Source organism: Lepisosteus platostomus, chromosome 4 (assembly GCF_059453375.1).
Source record: "Lepisosteus platostomus isolate fLepPlt1 chromosome 4, fLepPlt1.hap1, whole genome shotgun sequence".
NCBI classification, from domain to species: Eukaryota; Metazoa; Chordata; class Actinopteri; order Semionotiformes; family Lepisosteidae; genus Lepisosteus; species Lepisosteus platostomus.
The window spans coordinates 58,926,348-58,943,920 of record NC_142614.1 but is presented as its reverse complement, the minus strand read 5'-3'; the positions used below and the strand labels follow the sequence as shown (position 1 = coordinate 58,943,920).

General features: G+C 38.9%; 1 protein-coding gene across 8 annotated transcripts in view; it reads right to left on the bottom strand.

The window, feature by feature from the left end:
- Positions 1-14,480, bottom strand: part of fancc (FA complementation group C) — a 41,337-nt gene extending 26,857 nt beyond the window's left edge. For 4 of the 8 annotated variants that reach the window (XM_088630037.1, XM_088630042.1, XM_088630044.1 and 1 more), the window contains exons 1-4: positions 14,365-14,480; positions 7,372-7,605; positions 5,633-5,717; positions 4,882-4,976 (exon numbers count right to left, since the gene is read on the bottom strand). In XM_088630037.1, coding sequence (XP_088486163.1) covers positions 4,882-4,976; positions 5,633-5,717; positions 7,372-7,536 — 345 coding nt within the window. In that variant the 5' untranslated portion in view covers positions 7,537-7,605; positions 14,365-14,480. Of the gene's footprint in view, positions 1-4,881; positions 4,977-5,632; positions 5,718-7,371; positions 7,606-8,750; positions 8,917-11,745; positions 11,842-14,104; positions 14,212-14,364 lie in introns of those variants that run through there. The other 4 variants (XM_088630038.1, XM_088630040.1, XM_088630039.1 and 1 more) reach the window with 4 other exon arrangements.
- Between the last annotated feature and the right edge of the window lie 3,093 nt (positions 14,481-17,573).

Below are 17,573 nucleotides of genomic sequence, written 5' to 3'. Positions count from 1 at the left end.
TTTTCTCATTACAGTACATCAAGACCACAACCTATCAACTTGCATTAGCTGGAACAAAGAAGATGGCATCCTGCCATCCCTTACAGTCTGCAAATATACACGTACAATCATTACATTCGGTAGCGCGCTTTAATTGAAGATTGTTTGGGTTAACATTAAAAATGTATACCTGCTATACAGAGCTCCAGCAACCCCTGCATTGAGTAAAGCGGTTAGAAAATCGATGGATGGATGCTATACAGAGCTACTGAGACCCAACCATGGACATCTGCACAAAGATAAACTCCTGTCTCACTGCACATACATTATACTTGTGGTAACAAGGATCAGGCTTTCTACGGTATAGCTACAGTACAGAACGATACAGTGTTCTTTGCTGTGGGACTGTTGCAATTACATCTTTTTAATTAAATGTAACATGCATTCCATTTTGCATGATTTCAGTCATACTTTCACTCGAAAAACTCTGAACATCTATTCATTCAAGAGTATTACACACTCTGTTTATACAATCTATTCCCAAGAAGGATACTGACATTATACAATTTGCTCAATTTCCACAATCGAGTCCAATCATAACAAGGTCTGCAGATTTTTTTAATTGAGCCAGGATGACTTCTCTATTTTTTGCTTCCCTAAGTGAGTCCAGCAACCCTAAAGCCGTCATCAACATCCTGGTACAGAAGCTGATAAAAAAAAAATGAAAACAAGGGAGCTCCTGACACTCCAAATTGGAAAATAAGATGTGCTGTTTTTGTAACATCTGATTAGGACCTTATGCGATGGCAGCTGAAGACGGAACAAAATTGGGTCCAAATGTACGGCGTCGTGTCACAACAGGCATCTACCCTGGACTGTGTGTGTTCACTTTAATTCTCTCCCACAACCTACCGCAAACCCTTGGTGGGAATGTCATTGTCATCTGCATAAGATTACTATAATCACATTACTGCCTGGTTTGGACTCTTGTTCAAAACATGCTTTTAACCTTTTCTTTCTTTCCCAGACCGAGATACTAAGGTTTTTGACACTGGTTCCCAGTCAACAGCTGATGAGAGCTGACCAGCGTGAAATATTAATAAGACTAATTTTACCTTAAAAAAATCAAATCTATTAAAGCTAGAAGCTTTCCAAGGCCCGTATACTACAGTTTTTGACATTTGTTCATGTCGGCCAACAGCTGATGAGAACTGATAAGCATGAAATATTAATAAGAATTTGTTACCTTGAAAACATAAAATGTGTTAAAGTTAGAAGAGTCTTCAGGTCAAGATGGACAAAGGGAACTAAAAGCAAGGTTCACTTAACTAAATGCACCTATTTAGCCCTTTCCTTAGATCTATGGGTTTTATGCAAAATGAATCACTAGGATATGTGTTTGTGATGGCTAGGCTTAAAGTTAAATGTAAACCCTGAAAATCATCTCACCAGAGGCTCATAGGAAAAAATGGCTTAACAGTCTTGTTAACATTGTAACAGTAAGAGGACACAAATAGGATTATATAGCAAAATGGAACATACCACTACATCTCTGAAGTCTTTCATTTTTCTAGAAAAAAAAACTAAAGCGGCTTTATTCAATCTAGAAAAATGCTGTTCTTTTCAGCCTAAAGGTCTGCTGCACTTAAGTGGTTTTGCTGTGTGTTCTTTATTGGTCCTCAGCACGCTAGACATTTTTCCAAAGGCTCTTTGATTACACACAATTATTACCATCTGATGTACAGAAACATTGTAACTCACACTTTGTCAAATGTCGGAAGGGGGGCGACTTTTAAATATAGTCCGATGTTTTGCATGATCGTAATCTTTCTGAATACAAGCATCGCTTGCAGAGAAACCTACTTTCAGTATACACTGAAAGATCTACTATAGATTGAGATTAAATTTGCTATAAATTTGCTAAACACAAAGGATAGGTTCAATTGAACCTCATCTGCTTCGATGGTTAATTTTAATGCTGACTCCTGCCAAATCTTTACATATCTTTGCAATGGTCAGAATTACAGAAGAACTCAAAGCCTCAGGAGGGTCAAGTCTCTGAACCTACTAATGTAGGAAGTGGTCATTTTCAAATCCCACGTACTTCACAAAAGAGAGAATTACAAGGCAAAGCTACTGTAGAGCAGGCCACACAGATTTTAAGTGGAAAACCTCCACAGATTGAAGTACCATGTGTTAGTCACTAAGAAAACCATCAAACATGCTCGACATTCAGATGTGGAACTGTGGGCCTGGCAGTTGTGGGGGCTCCATATTTAGCATAATTACTGTAGACAATTCGCTGCCAGCAGTACTCCTGGCTGTTCTTCCCCAGAGATCTCCTGAGAACGTTTTATTTAGCACAAACAGAAGACAGCCACTAAGTGGGAGGCCACTGGGTCTGTCCATACAGACAAAGCGAACTAACTATAGTAAAAAGCCTAGCAATACGAAACACAATATCTTGGTTATTGAATGGGATTTTTGTTAAAGATCTTTTTTAGATAAATGTTTGGGATACAAGTTTTTACATCTTTTTAAGGTTATGGGACTGTCTGTTGCCAACCACCTACGGTAATGAGCAGCAGCCATGATGAGAGCAAAGCACTGTACTGCTTGAGGAGACACTGCACAGCAACAGTCTACAGACTGTGACCACCCACACTATGGGAAGAACAGTGATTAAAAGAAATCTAAGATCTCACTTCTGCCAACACTGTCTACTCAACACAGTAATTATAATATTAACAGGCTCATCTTAATCTGTTGCATGTGCTCTGGCATGTCAGCACTTCCAGTCAACAAGCACAAAATAGAAAGTCATCTTTAATTTTGGACTGTCAGGGTATTGATGACAACAGTTAAATTAAGCATTTCAGAAAAAACACATATATACTTAGTTTAAAAATGTGCAGGTTTTATAGTAGAATGTTTAATTCCGTTTAAAAAAAAGATTTAATAAACTTTGACAAAATTTCGTACGTTTGATTTGTGGCATTTGCCTGATCTTTAAAACAGGTCAAAAATGATTTAAAAAAAAATATTTGAATGATGTTAACAAGCAACTAGAATCATGGAAAATTCAGAGAGTTAAAACAGCATCTGGAATAAAAATTCAAATTTAAAATATGCTTCCAAAAACAAATGCAAAGGTTGAAATGACTTTTCATGCATTAAGGCAAAAGCACAGCCATGCATTTAATGCTCGTTTAAGTGCACTCTTACGGAGCTGAAGTGCTTTCGTGGTCTTTAATAGGCTACCCTTGGCCTCCTAGTTATCTAGGAAATACTACAGTAGTTTTTTAAAACAGTAAAGTTACTATTTAAAAATGAAAAACATTTACTAAAATCAAAGCTCAAAGGAGTTTCTAGATAAGATTCACTTTTCTAAAAGTACCCAGGCCTTAGCAAGAGATGCAAAAAGAAAGGCTTGGTAAAAGAGGCCTTTGGTAAAAGCAAGTCAACTGCATGATACAAAGGAGTTTTCTATGGTAAGTACAGTATTCATGACAGTGAAGCAACAGGATTTTGATGCAATCTAAAGTTAAATGTATCTAGGGATATTTCTGAGAGAATGAGATAACTTGAGAACAGCACAGATTATAACCACTTACATAAGGGCATGTAATGCAAGATTCCTGTCTTCTGTGAAGGCTTGTTTACTTTTAATTTTTCTAACAGACTCCTTAAATCAATGTATTTCTAAAAAACAATTTTCCACAGCCTCCCCACCCCGATTCTCCCCCCTAATAATAAAACATTTGCCTTAAAACATCTGGCAGATTAAAGGTTTACTTTAAAATAATTATTTTAATTAAAAGGCTGCATTATTAGACAAAAAGTATCAAATAATACACTCTTATTTTATTAATCTGGCAATAGCCCGGCCTGTAAAGATTTCATGTTGATGATCATAAACCATCTGGTTGCTTTTGTAATCTTTACAATTTTGAAACACTACTCTTTTTTGCACATTATTATTATTTTTTTAGCTCTACCTGATTCACTATACTCTGTTAAAAAATGAAAAAAAAGAGCACACAAAATTCCCACAACCCTTTGTAAAAACCTTGTTCTCATTTTCAAATGCACATTTCCATGCGTGTCCTCTGGTTTGTGCTTTATTGCTGATTCTGAAGAAGTCCTTCAGGTTGAGGACTCTGAATATTAAAATCCGGTTAAATTGTAGTCTCCTCTGTTCAGATAAAATTTGTAGTCTTTTGAGCCTGTCAGTGTAGGAGTGCATCTGATCACTCTTGTCTGGACTGACTCAAGAGCAGAAGTATTGTCTTTGTAACACTGTGATCAATATTGTACAAACAATTCTAAATGAGAGTTTACTACTATCAATTAAAATGTTTAACTTGAATATTAATTGAAGGCTCCTTATCAAAAGGTCTTTTCCTTAACAACTGGACCACCTGGCCTCCTAAGAGTGCATCTGTGCCAGTTTCAGGTTGTCGGTTCAACCTTTGCTGGTTAGGAAGGGACTAGCTGCTTGGTTTTAAGCCCTCTGCATCAGCCAAACGCCCAAGCTGCAGGTGAGGCCGGTACCTTTGCTTGAACAAGTCAGCGAAAGAACAATGTGACCGTAATATCTCACCAGCTTTTTTTTTCCCCCCCCTGGAATATTTCACGAGGTGAGACAACAATGCAGAGAAACCAGAATTTGTTAAAAAAAAAAAACATGATTCAGAGGACTTAAATACACAAATAACACAAGCATTTTATGGAAAAATGGGAAAAGGTGTAGGACACTGTAAACTGTGTTCTCTGAATTAATTGAGACAATACAATTAAATACTTGCTAGTAAAGAGTTTGCCAAAACCCTGCAATAATAGCCCAGACTTGGAAGCAGGCACTGTAATTGGAAACAAGTCTGTTTTGGTTTATTGTCATACCCAGAGCCAGTCGTTTGCCTTCAGTTCTACAGTATTCTGAGGTTCGGCACTATATAGACACCATAAACACTGCAGCAGCGTCCTCTGGCTCTCTTCTAGCAACAGAAACAAAAGACACAATTGTTTCAGACTTCAGTGTGTAAATTAAAATGATTATCACATTAAATGAACTCACCAATTGCTGTTACACTCTATGCACACACTTTTTCGACAAATGGCAGAATTTCAAGCATTTTTATAGCCTACAGTGTTGACACGTTTACACTAATGAAGGTCATTCGGAGCTCTTTTGGCAGAAGAATTTTGTTTACTCAGGTAGGCAAAGCAGAGTCTGGGATGAGTTGGACAGGCTTACACAACTTTTCCTTCAAATCATCCACTGTACTGCATCTGTACTGCAGTTCTGAAATATTTTAATTATGGAATTAAGTTTGTTTTTTCACAGCATCCAACCTTATCTTCCAATGACAACCAGATGCTGCAGTTTTATATGCTACTGTTAATCGATTTTTTTAAAAGCCTGCACTGCAATGAATTCCGTGAAGAATTCTGTGGAAAGCAAAATAGAATAAAAACAAAGTCAAATTCAAAGCAGTTAGATAGGAGCTTTCCAATCCAATTAGCAATGGACAACCGTCACACAGTATCTAAATTTTGCCTCAGAGGGCAAAGTGCATAAGCATATGGCAGCATTGTCTCGCTGTCCGAGACGAGAAACAAGCTCAGGAAAGTTGCAGGGTAATAAATTTACCATCCGCTATTACATATGGATTCCAACAGAGTCTTCCAAACAACTGGCCCACCAGGGGAAACGTTCTCATGGCCACAGTGGTATTCTGAAATGACAAAAGCAGTCCCAAAAGAGGGGGAATAAGCACTCAGAGCAAACAATAACTTTACTGTCTGGGGAGGGGTTTTCATGCAGTTTATAGGTTCAGTTAAAGGTTTGGAGTTTTTTAACAGGGCGGTTAAGGGGGGGGTGCTGTTTTTCCCCTCATGATAACAAAGCGACACATTGTTCTGTGAGGATTTCAAGACTTACTTGCAGTAATTAAAACAAAGAAAAGCTTCAAGGCAACAAAAATAACTGCAACAATTTTACATACGCTGGTTTTAATTAAAGCAACGTGTAGTTCTTTAAAATAATATTTGTTTTTCTTCGGCAAGAGCCTAACTTTCCTGAGGCACAGTTTTTCGACAAAGGGTCATGACAAGAGTATTTAAGACACCCAACCAGAGAGGTCTTTGGGATTTATCCATTTGGCTTTGAAATGACTGAAAATCAAACCATCTATTAAATTTTGCAGACCAGCAGGAAGGGAAAGGACTTCTAATGAACTTTTGGCTCACTTTTTTCAGATTACTTTTTCCATTAAGCAGTGCATTTCCTACCAGGGATATTTTCAAGTGTGAGGGCTATTACTATTACAATATTATGACTAACATGACAACTATCCTGCCCAAAAGTAATGGACAGCCAATTACATGTATTTATTCAGAAAACCTTACAAAAAAACAAAGAAACAGGTTCTCTCAAACAGAATATGCACACGGCCCCAATTTAATGCTAGATTAAAACGTCTGTGCATTACGCAAAGGAGAAAGAATGTAAATCTAGATAAGCCCCCTATTCCACTATTTTCCAAGAAGGAATAATGCTTTCTAAAATGGCATTGGAATACATATGCAAAAAAGCTTGTGTCAACTTATTTCTATGGCATCCTGCATAGCATTCAACACATAAATGTCCCTTTTCTCCAGGCTCTGCAGGTAAAAAAAAATATGTATTTATAATTAAACACCTTTCATATGGAGTTTCAGCAAAAAGCAATCTTTTTTTAATCCATGTTTAGGGGTGTTATCTACACAATATTTGGGTTGTACACACTTAACACGAAAGTCAAAAGGAACTCTTAACTCCATGTAAGACCCTAAAATCCTGTAAATATTTCATGAATATCCCATATGATAAAACACTGCAAATACAACAGAAACAATAGAATATAATAATAGCTCAACTAAAATCCTCAATTCAGTCGAGTCCTTTCTAAACCCTGTTGAAGTCTAATTGAGATGTCCCCTAGTAGAACTTCTAATAATGTCAACAGGTTTGCTTGTGCTTGCAACTACGAAAATGACTACATCTTGCCTGCGCAGGCCTCATAACGACCCAATTAAAACCCTGATGACTGAAATCCAGTTTTTCTTTCAGAAGGGCCAGGAACTGAGGCTGCTTGATTGGATAAGACATCTGGTGTAACATGGTGACCAAAGCAGAAAAAAGGACTCCTTTCACAATAAATCAAGATTACAGGAGAAGCATTCCTTTCGATGCTCCCTCCAATTTGCTCCGCTTCCAGAACTACATTAAAATAATGGATAAACTCTCTGAGGTGCTTTTCATTTACTTATTCAATCTAGGGCCTTGCTGTCTGTCTTGCTTTCACAACTCCAGCAAACATTGGTAACTCCCGTTAAAAGCTATCTCACCATGGTCTGCAACTTCTGGCAAAGCTGCTGCAGAAACGTCCTGAGCTTCTGCAGGTGCAGGCAAACGTCTTGTTGGGATGTGAAGGTCGTGGCCTGGCCCCATTCCACTGCCTTGTCAAGCCAGAACTCAATCAGATCTTCACTGGGGGAACTTCTCTGGGCCATAATGTAGGAAGTCTCATATGGAAACACGGACACTCCCAAACAAGACAGAGGGGACGGCGGTTTCAGGGACTGCAAAGCACAAAAAGAAATGAATGGAACTGCTTCTGTTCCATTGGCAGGAGAAAAACTGTTAAACGGTTGCTAAAAATGAACAGGGTGAAAAAAAAAATAATGAACCTTTTGTGCCAAAGCTACAGTGACTGAGTTGTAATCAGAAAATTGCTGTTAAATGTGCTGCCCAGCTGGGGCTCAAATTTTTACCATCTGAATTTGTCATCACCAGTATTTCATTAGTTGAGCTGTAAAACAGCTTTTTTTATATATATGGCACTGTGCGCAATAAAGTCTCAGGGCTCGAATTTAACTTTTAGCACCTCCTCACTCTTAGTTGAGAAGTATTTCTAACAAATTAACATCATTAACAGTCAGGCAGCATCTGTAGAAATTCTAGCTGTTTAGCCCATGCAGGGATAAAGTACCAGCTCCGAAATTTAAAACAAATGTACTCAACAATAAAAATTCTAGAAAAAAAAACCTTTTTGGGGGGAAAAAACAGCGTCAGACACCAAAAATTTAATTTTCTCAAACTCACAGAATTAAAAAAACTGTAAATCTTGTATTTCGTTGTTCACACTGCAATGTTTTTAAACTTAATTATGGGTCTACACCAGACACAAAGCAGTCATTATTTAATCATCTGTTTACAAGAACCGTTTAATGTTTTGCCATGATCTCCAGTGGAAAGTCCCATGACGGCACATATTCAAAACAGAAAAGATAATTTATTTCTTGTTAGGAAAAAAAAAAAGCTAAAACAAAAATTCAATATGCCAAACTGAGATGAGAAACCCTCTTTGTTCTCAAATGTTTGACTCCAATTCCCTGAAGCGCAGGATTTTTAGAACCTTAAGATATGTTTTAAATAGGATTTAGAATTGCGCCGGTAACTACAACCTCAGGTTTGGAAAATGCTGGGACTTTTATGTAAAGAGTTAACAGCAGATGCGGTGGTGTGCAAGCTCAAAAAACAAGAGGCTGAACTAGGTTCCTCAGATTTGTTCGGGAACGGTCTTCTGTTAGACCAAGTGAGCAGAGGCCTGAAGAGCGTTACTGTCCAGTAAAAAAGGCTTGCTCCGATGCGTTCACAGCTCTGCACCGTACTGCGTCCGTCTCAATCGTTCCTGCTGCTCGCAGAGGCGGTGCCGGACCCCCACCGAACGCCCTGCGTGTTGCTTCTGTCACAGCTGTTTTTGCTGGGGTCCCAGAGACTCGACTGCTCCCGCGCCCCCATGCCGGAACGAGGCCCGGCTTCCCTGCTCCCTCCCTCTGGGCGGCCTGGTACCTGTGGATTTTTTGTGGAGCTCTACCTGATTCCCTACACTGTGTTAAAAAATGAAAAAAAAAAAAAGAGCACACAAAATTCGGTGCACTCCCACAACCCTGTGTAAAAACCTTGTTCTCGTTTTCAAATGCACATTTCCATGTGTGTCCTCTGGTTTGTGCTTTATTGCCGATTCTGAAGAAGTCCTTCAGGTTGAGGACTCTGAATATTAAAATCCAGTTAAATTGTAGTCTCCTCTGTTCAGATAAAAATTGTAGTCTTTGAGCCTGTCAGTGTAGGAGTGCATCTGATCACTCTTGTCTGGACTGACTCAAGAGCAGAACAAACAATATTGTACAAACAATTCTAAATGAGAGTTTACTACTATCAATTAAAATTTTTAACTTGAATATTAATTGAAGGCTCCTTATCAAAAGGTCTTTTCCTTAACAACTGGACCACCTGGCCTCCTAAGAGTGCATCTGTGCCAGTTTCAGGTTGTCGGTTCAACCTTTGCTGGTTAGGAAGGGACTAGCTGCTTGGTTTTCAGCCCTCTGCGTCAGCCAAACGCCCAAGCTGCAGGTGAGGCCGGTACCTTTGCTTTAACAAGTCAGCGAAAAAGAAATGTGGCTGTGTGGCTGTCTCCGCCAAGCTTCCCACATCCCTCTCATTCAGAAAGCACAAGTCTCGGGGAGGTCTCTTCAAGCAAGGCTGGACTTTGAACACAACACAGGGATCTGAATATAACAGGGGAAATGAAATCCAGCTTTGCTGCACCTACAAACACAGACTGTTTAAGGACACCCAGCAGGTTTCTGCACACCGTGATGGTGCGGCTCTCATTTGGATTGCCTGGACAATTTGTTTCTTTTGCAAAGGGCGCATTTTCCACGTTAAAATATTTCCATGCCTGGCATGGCAGGAAGACTGCTGGTTCTTTGAGAAGTGGGCCCACACCATTTTCTTTCCTAAAAAGTATTCAATATTTTAACTATTATTCAACTATTTCAAACATTCTCGGGTCTAAAATACAAAATGAATTCGTACCCGAGAATATCAAAGGTGAACATTTTATAAGCATGCCATATTTGGGCAAAACACTGAATGTGAAATAAACTTGATATTTTCCGATCAAATCTCCTCTCAATCTGCTTTGTTAAACTGAAGGGACTGAGCCCCCTTTATCTCTCCATGTATATAAATCTGTTGATCGTCTTTGAACTGTTTCTGACTTTCTTTCTAGTGAAATGGTGACCAGAATTAAACTCAATATTCTAAATGAGTTCTTACTGCTGTGTAAACCTCCCTCAATTTAAATCCCACACTTTTCACTACTATATACCCAAGCACTCTATATTTTTATTGCTTCTCCATACTGCTTTAATAAGGACCTATAAGACTCTGCATAAACACCTAAATCCCCTGCATGCACAACGTCCTGCAGTTCTGAACCCCTCATGAAATATGTCGAGTGCAAGTTCCTATCTGCACATCCACCTTCTAGTCCCTTTCTCCAGGAAAGGCCAGTGCGCGAGCCGGAGCCGATCTTGGTAAACAAGGGCCACCAGGCAGGGCCCACATTGGACAGGGCCCACACAGACACACACAGGCTCGCACTCACAACAGGGCCCCTCCTCCCCGCTCCCAGTCATACTTTCAAACAGGTGCCATAGCCTACTGAACTCAATTCATGTTATACCCGCACTGGCATTCGTTTCTTTTTCCTGAGGGCCTGTTTTATTTATTTTACAGTCAAGAGGTCTGGCGCTCGTCAACAGTAACTTTGAGCACCACAGCCTGTTCTTTCAGGATTTCTGCTAAACCGAATTTGCGACTTAATTGAAGGATAGGCTTCTTTTTTTTTTTCTTTTTTTTTTTGGTTCTGACGTTAATGCAAAGTAATTAAATGGCTGTGATAAAACACCAGGGCTCAGAAAATGGTGTCTGGTCATCAATTTACATATCACAACTTCTAAATCTGTATTGGGTGGCGGGTTTTGTTTGTCAGAGTCTCTTTCCTAAGATAGGAGGGATCTAAGATTTCATTCCTTGGAGAGCCTATTGCCATCTGTTTTTTTTTAAATAAATGCTAACCTTATTATTTTCTTAGACTTGGGACAATCTTTATCTTAAGGCCTTTTTGCAGTCAAATCCTCAAACTTCCACTTCTTTAAAGGTGCAGTGACCTATATAACACCTCGTATGATATCATACTGATACCCATGGAAATAAAATAATTCCACCACCTAAGAACATCCCTAAAATCTGTTGAAATGATACGGGCACCATATGTGTTGTTGGGATTTTTTCAAAGAAAGGTAGAATGAGGGATCCTACAGAAGTTTAATATATGCAACATCCTCAGTGTTTTAACATTTGGTGAAGCTGAACAAGAAGGCAGGATTTGGCATAATCTGTATATGCACACGGATTAAGAACTGTCATCTTTAGGTGCTTGCCCACTAACTGGCAGACCCCCCTCCCCCCTACTGTTCTTTCTGTATCTATACCCATAACTTAGATTCTCATGTAATTAGCAAACGACATATGCAGCTGAAATCAAAATGGGAGGCATGCCACATAGGGAAACAGCTCCAAGAGAATGACAAAAAGGCAAAATCCTAAAGTGGGAAGACTCTCGACAAATAAAAATCTATTTGCAGTACTTTGTACCGCAGTGGTTTGCATTGCTGCCTCGTGGTGCCTGGGTCCTACAGTAGGTCCAATCCTGGAGCTGGGAATTTAAAAGTGTAAGTAGCTTAACTAACATTGCAGATAGGAAGCTGTTCGCACTGAGTGCAGAGGATGGCAAAGACAAAAGCATTAGAATCCTGGTACACTACAGTAGCTATGGAACATGGCAGTAGTGCAGAAATACTTTCACTTACAATGGGACACTGTGCTTTACCTAATTTATATCTGAAAGAATGGACACAGCTCAGGCTCACCAAAGACGGGGAAGACAAGGAAGGATGCTGCAGTGTCTGAAATAAAAATGATTTTATCACAGAACACACAAAGCAAGGATCTAAAATGTAAAAAAATCAGACAAATTATTGGAAATATGATTCGCCATAGAAATGGGCCGTTCTGAAATATGAAGACTGTAAACAAACGGTCACTATATTATATTCCAGCAATATATTATATAAACTACTCTTCAGTATATACTATAATGTCTTGCAAATTTCATTTGAAATAAACCACAAACGTTTATGACCCATTCTTGGGTTAGAAGAAACCCGGAATGTTCTTTTTCCCCAGAAAGGGACCTCAGTATGACAGGAGGAAAAAATAATGCAGATTCAAGTTTCAGTTCACAAGACACAAAATTTCCATGTGGAATTGCATTCATGAATTAAAACGTTCCCAAGTTCTATTTAATCTCCATTCATTTTATAAAAAAAGCATGCAGACAATCTGTCAGAACAAACACTAGACTTCAAATCATATTGCTACAACAGAATAGTCATGATAAGCTTGTTGTCAGATCTAGTTTTGAAGGGGAATTCTTTAGTCTCCTATGGGTCATCTTAAACTGACAGTTTTCTTAATTTCAACACTAAGTAATCTAGTCTTTAACTAGTAAACTAATCTCCGTGATCACAGAACTGTTAAATCATAAAGCACAGGTCTGTGCATAGAATTTGTAATGGTTCAGACCTGAGCCTGGACATAACATGGGCTTACTGTGCTTGTTTTAGTGCCAAACAACAGAGAAAGATGGTAAAGTTGTAGTCGAAACTGAATTTCTATTTTGCTTGAACCTTACAAGCTCAAGGGATTACATTTAAGCATCTTAAAAGTGCATGAATTCTGAACGAAGCTCACAGTTGTTTTTTCTTTCTTTTAAACTAAGATCAAAACAAGACAATCGATGTCTTCTACATCTGTGTCTTTCAGGGCCTATGCCAAAACATGTGCTGTGATTCAATTGCATAATGTTTTTTATAGCAATGACAGTGCTGAAACTAAAAGAAATTCAACAGACTACAGTTATGTAATTATGATAAACTCAACATCTGGATGGTTTACTCAGTAAGAATCAAGCTTGTAATCACTGCATTCTTTCACAGAACCAACCCTCTAGTTAAATTTTTCATTTGTATACATTTTCATATCATTCACAACCACTTAGTTAGGAGAAAAACAATAGGAAAATATTTTTACAGAAATCTTGTTCACCTTCTCTGTTTTTTACATTGAATGCTGCCTTTTGTAAGATATTAATTTTAAAAGCAATCACAGACTTATACTGCATCCGATGTTCTGCTGTTTTGGAATAACAAACGCACAATGACAAAACTCCTGCAGCTGTAAAGGGTTCTTTAAGTGCAGTCAGTCAGCAATAGAATTAAAAAGAACAGTGATATTTCTGAAGCCTCAATTTTTAAATAAATGTTGCTATGACTTAATGTTTCTTAATATTTTCATTATTAAGCATGTGAGTAGGCCCAGTAAAGTCTAGAAAACCTACTCTACATGAACTTCAAAACAGCACTATGCCATACAGGATCCCTAAGGGTTAGAAAATACATCTACAGTATAACATCTGTTGACAATTGCCCAAATGAAAAGTTTTTTTTTAATTGCTTTATTATAAATTGTTTGGCATTTTGTATTATTTAGTGAAATGTCCTAGTATCAGGAAAAAATAAAGTGATGAACACATACACAATCTCTAACAGGTTATCCCGTAGCAGATATCTGGAAATAGGATGACAATACTGGTAATCATCAATCGACAGTACTGTAAAGGGACGAGGTGGAAACAAAATGGAAGACAGCAAGTACTCCTTAATTCTCTTCCAACAAAGTTATGTACAAATACATCGTGACTATCACAGCACAAGCACCATCCTTAAAACTGTCTAGGACATACAGCACTCGACGGTATTCAAACCCCAAAACGGCTGTCACGTACAGTGTAGTCAATTTGGAGAAAACTTCAGGGATTTTTACAGCATAAAAATGTTTTTTTTTTAAAAAAAAACAATGTTTTTCTCAGGCCTAACTATTACTGTGTACACATATAGTTGCACAGCCACAAAAGGTAGAGCAACTAGAAACTACAGTTCTACAAACTACTCTTTTTTTTCATATTTGAAGAAAACTGTTTCCACGATTATGGCAGAAAAGTGTTTCTGTTCATAGCTTCCTAATGAATGAACAAAACTCGTATCAACTCCTAATAAGGACAACGTCGTGTTCCTTCTGTAAAGAAAAAAAACCGTAGTAGAGACTCACATAGAAATGAGAATAAAAATTTCTGTTTCTTGAAATTCACGATCAGCTCCCTAATTGTAAGTCGATTCTTTACTTTAAATCATGCTTTCCAAAGTCAGGCACGTCTGAAGGGAAACACCAAAAAACAAGATTACAAACCGCGCTGTAGCCCCACCTACATTTTAATATCAAACTGCCTCTAGTCTAAGATCATATAGGAAACATGACTGTAGTGTGATTTTAACATCTGTATGTATCCGCAAAATAATTGTTACACAAACCTTATAAGCCTCATCAAACCCCGACCCCGATCTCCATCTCCCGGTCTCTCTGCAGCAAGCTGCCGCTCTCTTTTCGCCGAGGCGGAAGTTGTGTTTTCCTATTGGCTAGATGTCAGATTCCCTCCCCCGAGCTCAGACATGGGCCGGGCACAGGAAACTGCCGCACATGTGCTTCTGTTTAGGGGCGGTGAAGACAGCACAGAAACCCAAGATGTTTAGGAATGAGGTGCTTTGCGCTGTCGAGGGAAAAAAAAAAAACTCGATTCATTCTGTCATGCTGTGTTATACTGTAATGGAAGTGCACTCAGTGTTCACTGTGTAATGAAGGGAAGCACGTCGTTAAAAGGGAGGTTAGTTGTTGTTCAGCAGACATTAAAAAAATAACTTCCATCAATCCTCGTCCTGGAGGGCCGGAGTGCCAGCAGGTGTTCATTCCAGCTCGGCTCTGAACGACTAAATCAACCCATTACAGGTTTAATTGGATCAGGTTAACAACTGGTGCTTTATATAGACCTAGGAAACCTAAAATACACAGCTGCCCTCCACCGCTGTCTCCAGGAATAGGAATGCACACCTTGCCTGAGCACATAACAGGATCGCTAACCAGGCAGATAAGGGACACAAGGCAGGATGCACCCTGGGTTGGCGTGTGTTTGCAGGACATTCACACAGAGGGCACTGTAAAGACAACCATTAAACCCACCAGCTGTGAGATACCGCATGGCTAACTACCACACCGCTCACCAGTGTGTGTTCTGTGACACATAATTGTGGAAAGCTTTGCTGTGTTCCTTGAAAAGTATTTAGTGTACTGTAAATTGCTTCTTAATATACAGTTATTAAATCACAAGGAATTCAATTGTACTGTTTCTAAATATGTGTGTCAATGCAAACTCCCCCTTTAAAAATAACCTAAAGGTTTCTATATCGTGTCCCTGTATTTCATCAATTGGTTTTGCTTTTGTGAGCAAAAGAGGGTTGGCCACTGGTGATGTCCCTTTGTAGAGTTATCCTGTCAGATCTCAGAAGCGAAGCTAGGCTGGGCCTGGTCAGTACTGCAATGGTAGACCTCCCAGGTAAACCAGCAGGTTGCTGCTGCAAGTGTGTTGGTGAGCCAGTACATGGCTTCCTTCCCTCTGGGCCAATGGTAACTGCCAGTACCAATGTCCCATATTGCTAAGCATGTACGTATCTCTCTACTTTCCTGAGTAGTTGTGGAGCACCAGGATCAGGCCACTCTCCAGCTGGGACACCAATCCTTCTCTGGTTATATTTACCATGTTTGGTGACTTGGGGCCGCTTAGCTGTGAGAGGTGTTGTCCCTAGAATGAGTTGTTAAACTGAGTACCTGACTACTTCATCATTAAAGATCCATTGGTGTTTTCCAGAAGAGCAGGGGTGTTAATCCCGCTGTTCTGGCTAAATGCCACTTGGGGTTTGTATAATGTGGCCTACCGAAAGTTCATTCAATTGGGGTTGCTGGTGCATAATGAGTTCCCTCCTACATGTGAAGTACTACAGTATGTAATCCTTTGGGCTGAAAAATACAAAGTACTGCAAAGAACTGTATAAGCTCACTTATCAAAACATTTAAAAAAAATGAAATGTAGGACAATTTAAAGCAATCTCCACATAAGTCTGCAAAAGTAAATGTAAAAAGATCTTAAAGATAATAAGATCTGTACTCTATTTCCAGTCTAAGTCCATCTATCCAGCACACATTTGTGATCCCATGGACAATGTGGTAAAGCAGTGAAGTGGGACAGTCTACTCCCTTTCTCAAAAATACCAAGCAGACAATCACATTTATCGTGTTCGTGTTGGAGAGGTGATTTAAAACCAGAGTAACAGGAGACAATCCTCATAAACACAGACAGTAAACTCCACATCCTAATTCCAAATAGATCTTCTTTCTGTTTTGGCACATGCTGTATAAGCAGAACTGATCATATTTGGAGTCCTACCCCTATCAAACTGGACCACCATTGCCCTGGATGGAGAAACTATAGAGTAGCCAATCAAATCTAACTTGTATGACTCTGGGTGCTGGGCCGAAGCTATTACATCTGGAGAAGATGCATGTAAACACATGGGGAGAACATGAAAACTCCACACAGACCGATGGCCAGGAGTAAGACTCAAACACAGAACCCTGTAGCTGTGAGGCAGCAGTGCTATCAGCCACTTCACTATGCTACGCAAAAGTCTTTAACAGGTTCTGAGGAAGACAGCACAAGAGTCTACGGCTCAACAATGAAAAGAGAATTTGGAAATACGAGTGAATACAAAAGAAAGAAGAGATGGATTCTGCAGTTGTGGGTGTCTGGAACAAACCACCCAGTTATGCCTTTGAAGCACACACAGGCTGTTGAGGTCTTTGAAGACATGAAGAGTGAATGATTTTCTGACTGAGTAGGAATTAGCAACCAAATAAGCACAAACGGTTGAATGACTGCCTCTCATTTGTAGCCCTTCTAACGATTCATCCATTTTATTTTCTCTTTTCTGAGAATTACAAAAGAAATGTATAGGTACTTCTAGTCCAGAGGCAGTCAGGACTAAATCACAACAGTCATTTAAATATGGAATATAAATGAAATCTTTAGTAAACACATCAAAACAGTTTAAAATGTAATTTTTCAAACATTACAACCTTCAAGGATTTCATGTACTGTAAAATGAAAACAATATGCTTGGGAGTCTATAGCAGGAGTCTCACTGCATGTTTGTGCTTCCAAGGATGGAAAGGTCATACAAATTCACAATAAAACCATGGGAAGGCTTTTAACATTCACATCACTGCATGCTTCACGTGTTCGTTTTAAAATGCCTAAGGTGGATTTCTGAAGTAAAACACACTTGATTAAGGCTGAATTCAATAAGAATGACAAATCAAATGTCCAGGAAGACACAAGTCCTTATAAATCAATAAAGTTCCTTTTAAATCTATTTTTTTAATGTTTGCACTATGATGTGCTATACAACACTTCATCATTTGCCAAAGACGAGCAAGGTTTGCAGGCAGACGTTTCGCATGTTAGACACGTATTTTAGTAAAAACCCCATTCCTTCACCGGGAAATCAGGATTGTAGTTTCTCCCCAAGTCCTCTTGAAGGTTTTCAGAGTCCTGGGATAAAATGTTTTTTTTTTACCAAATCTTTCTACAGCTCATGCAATTCAAAAGTGTGGCTGCATTGACTGAATTAAT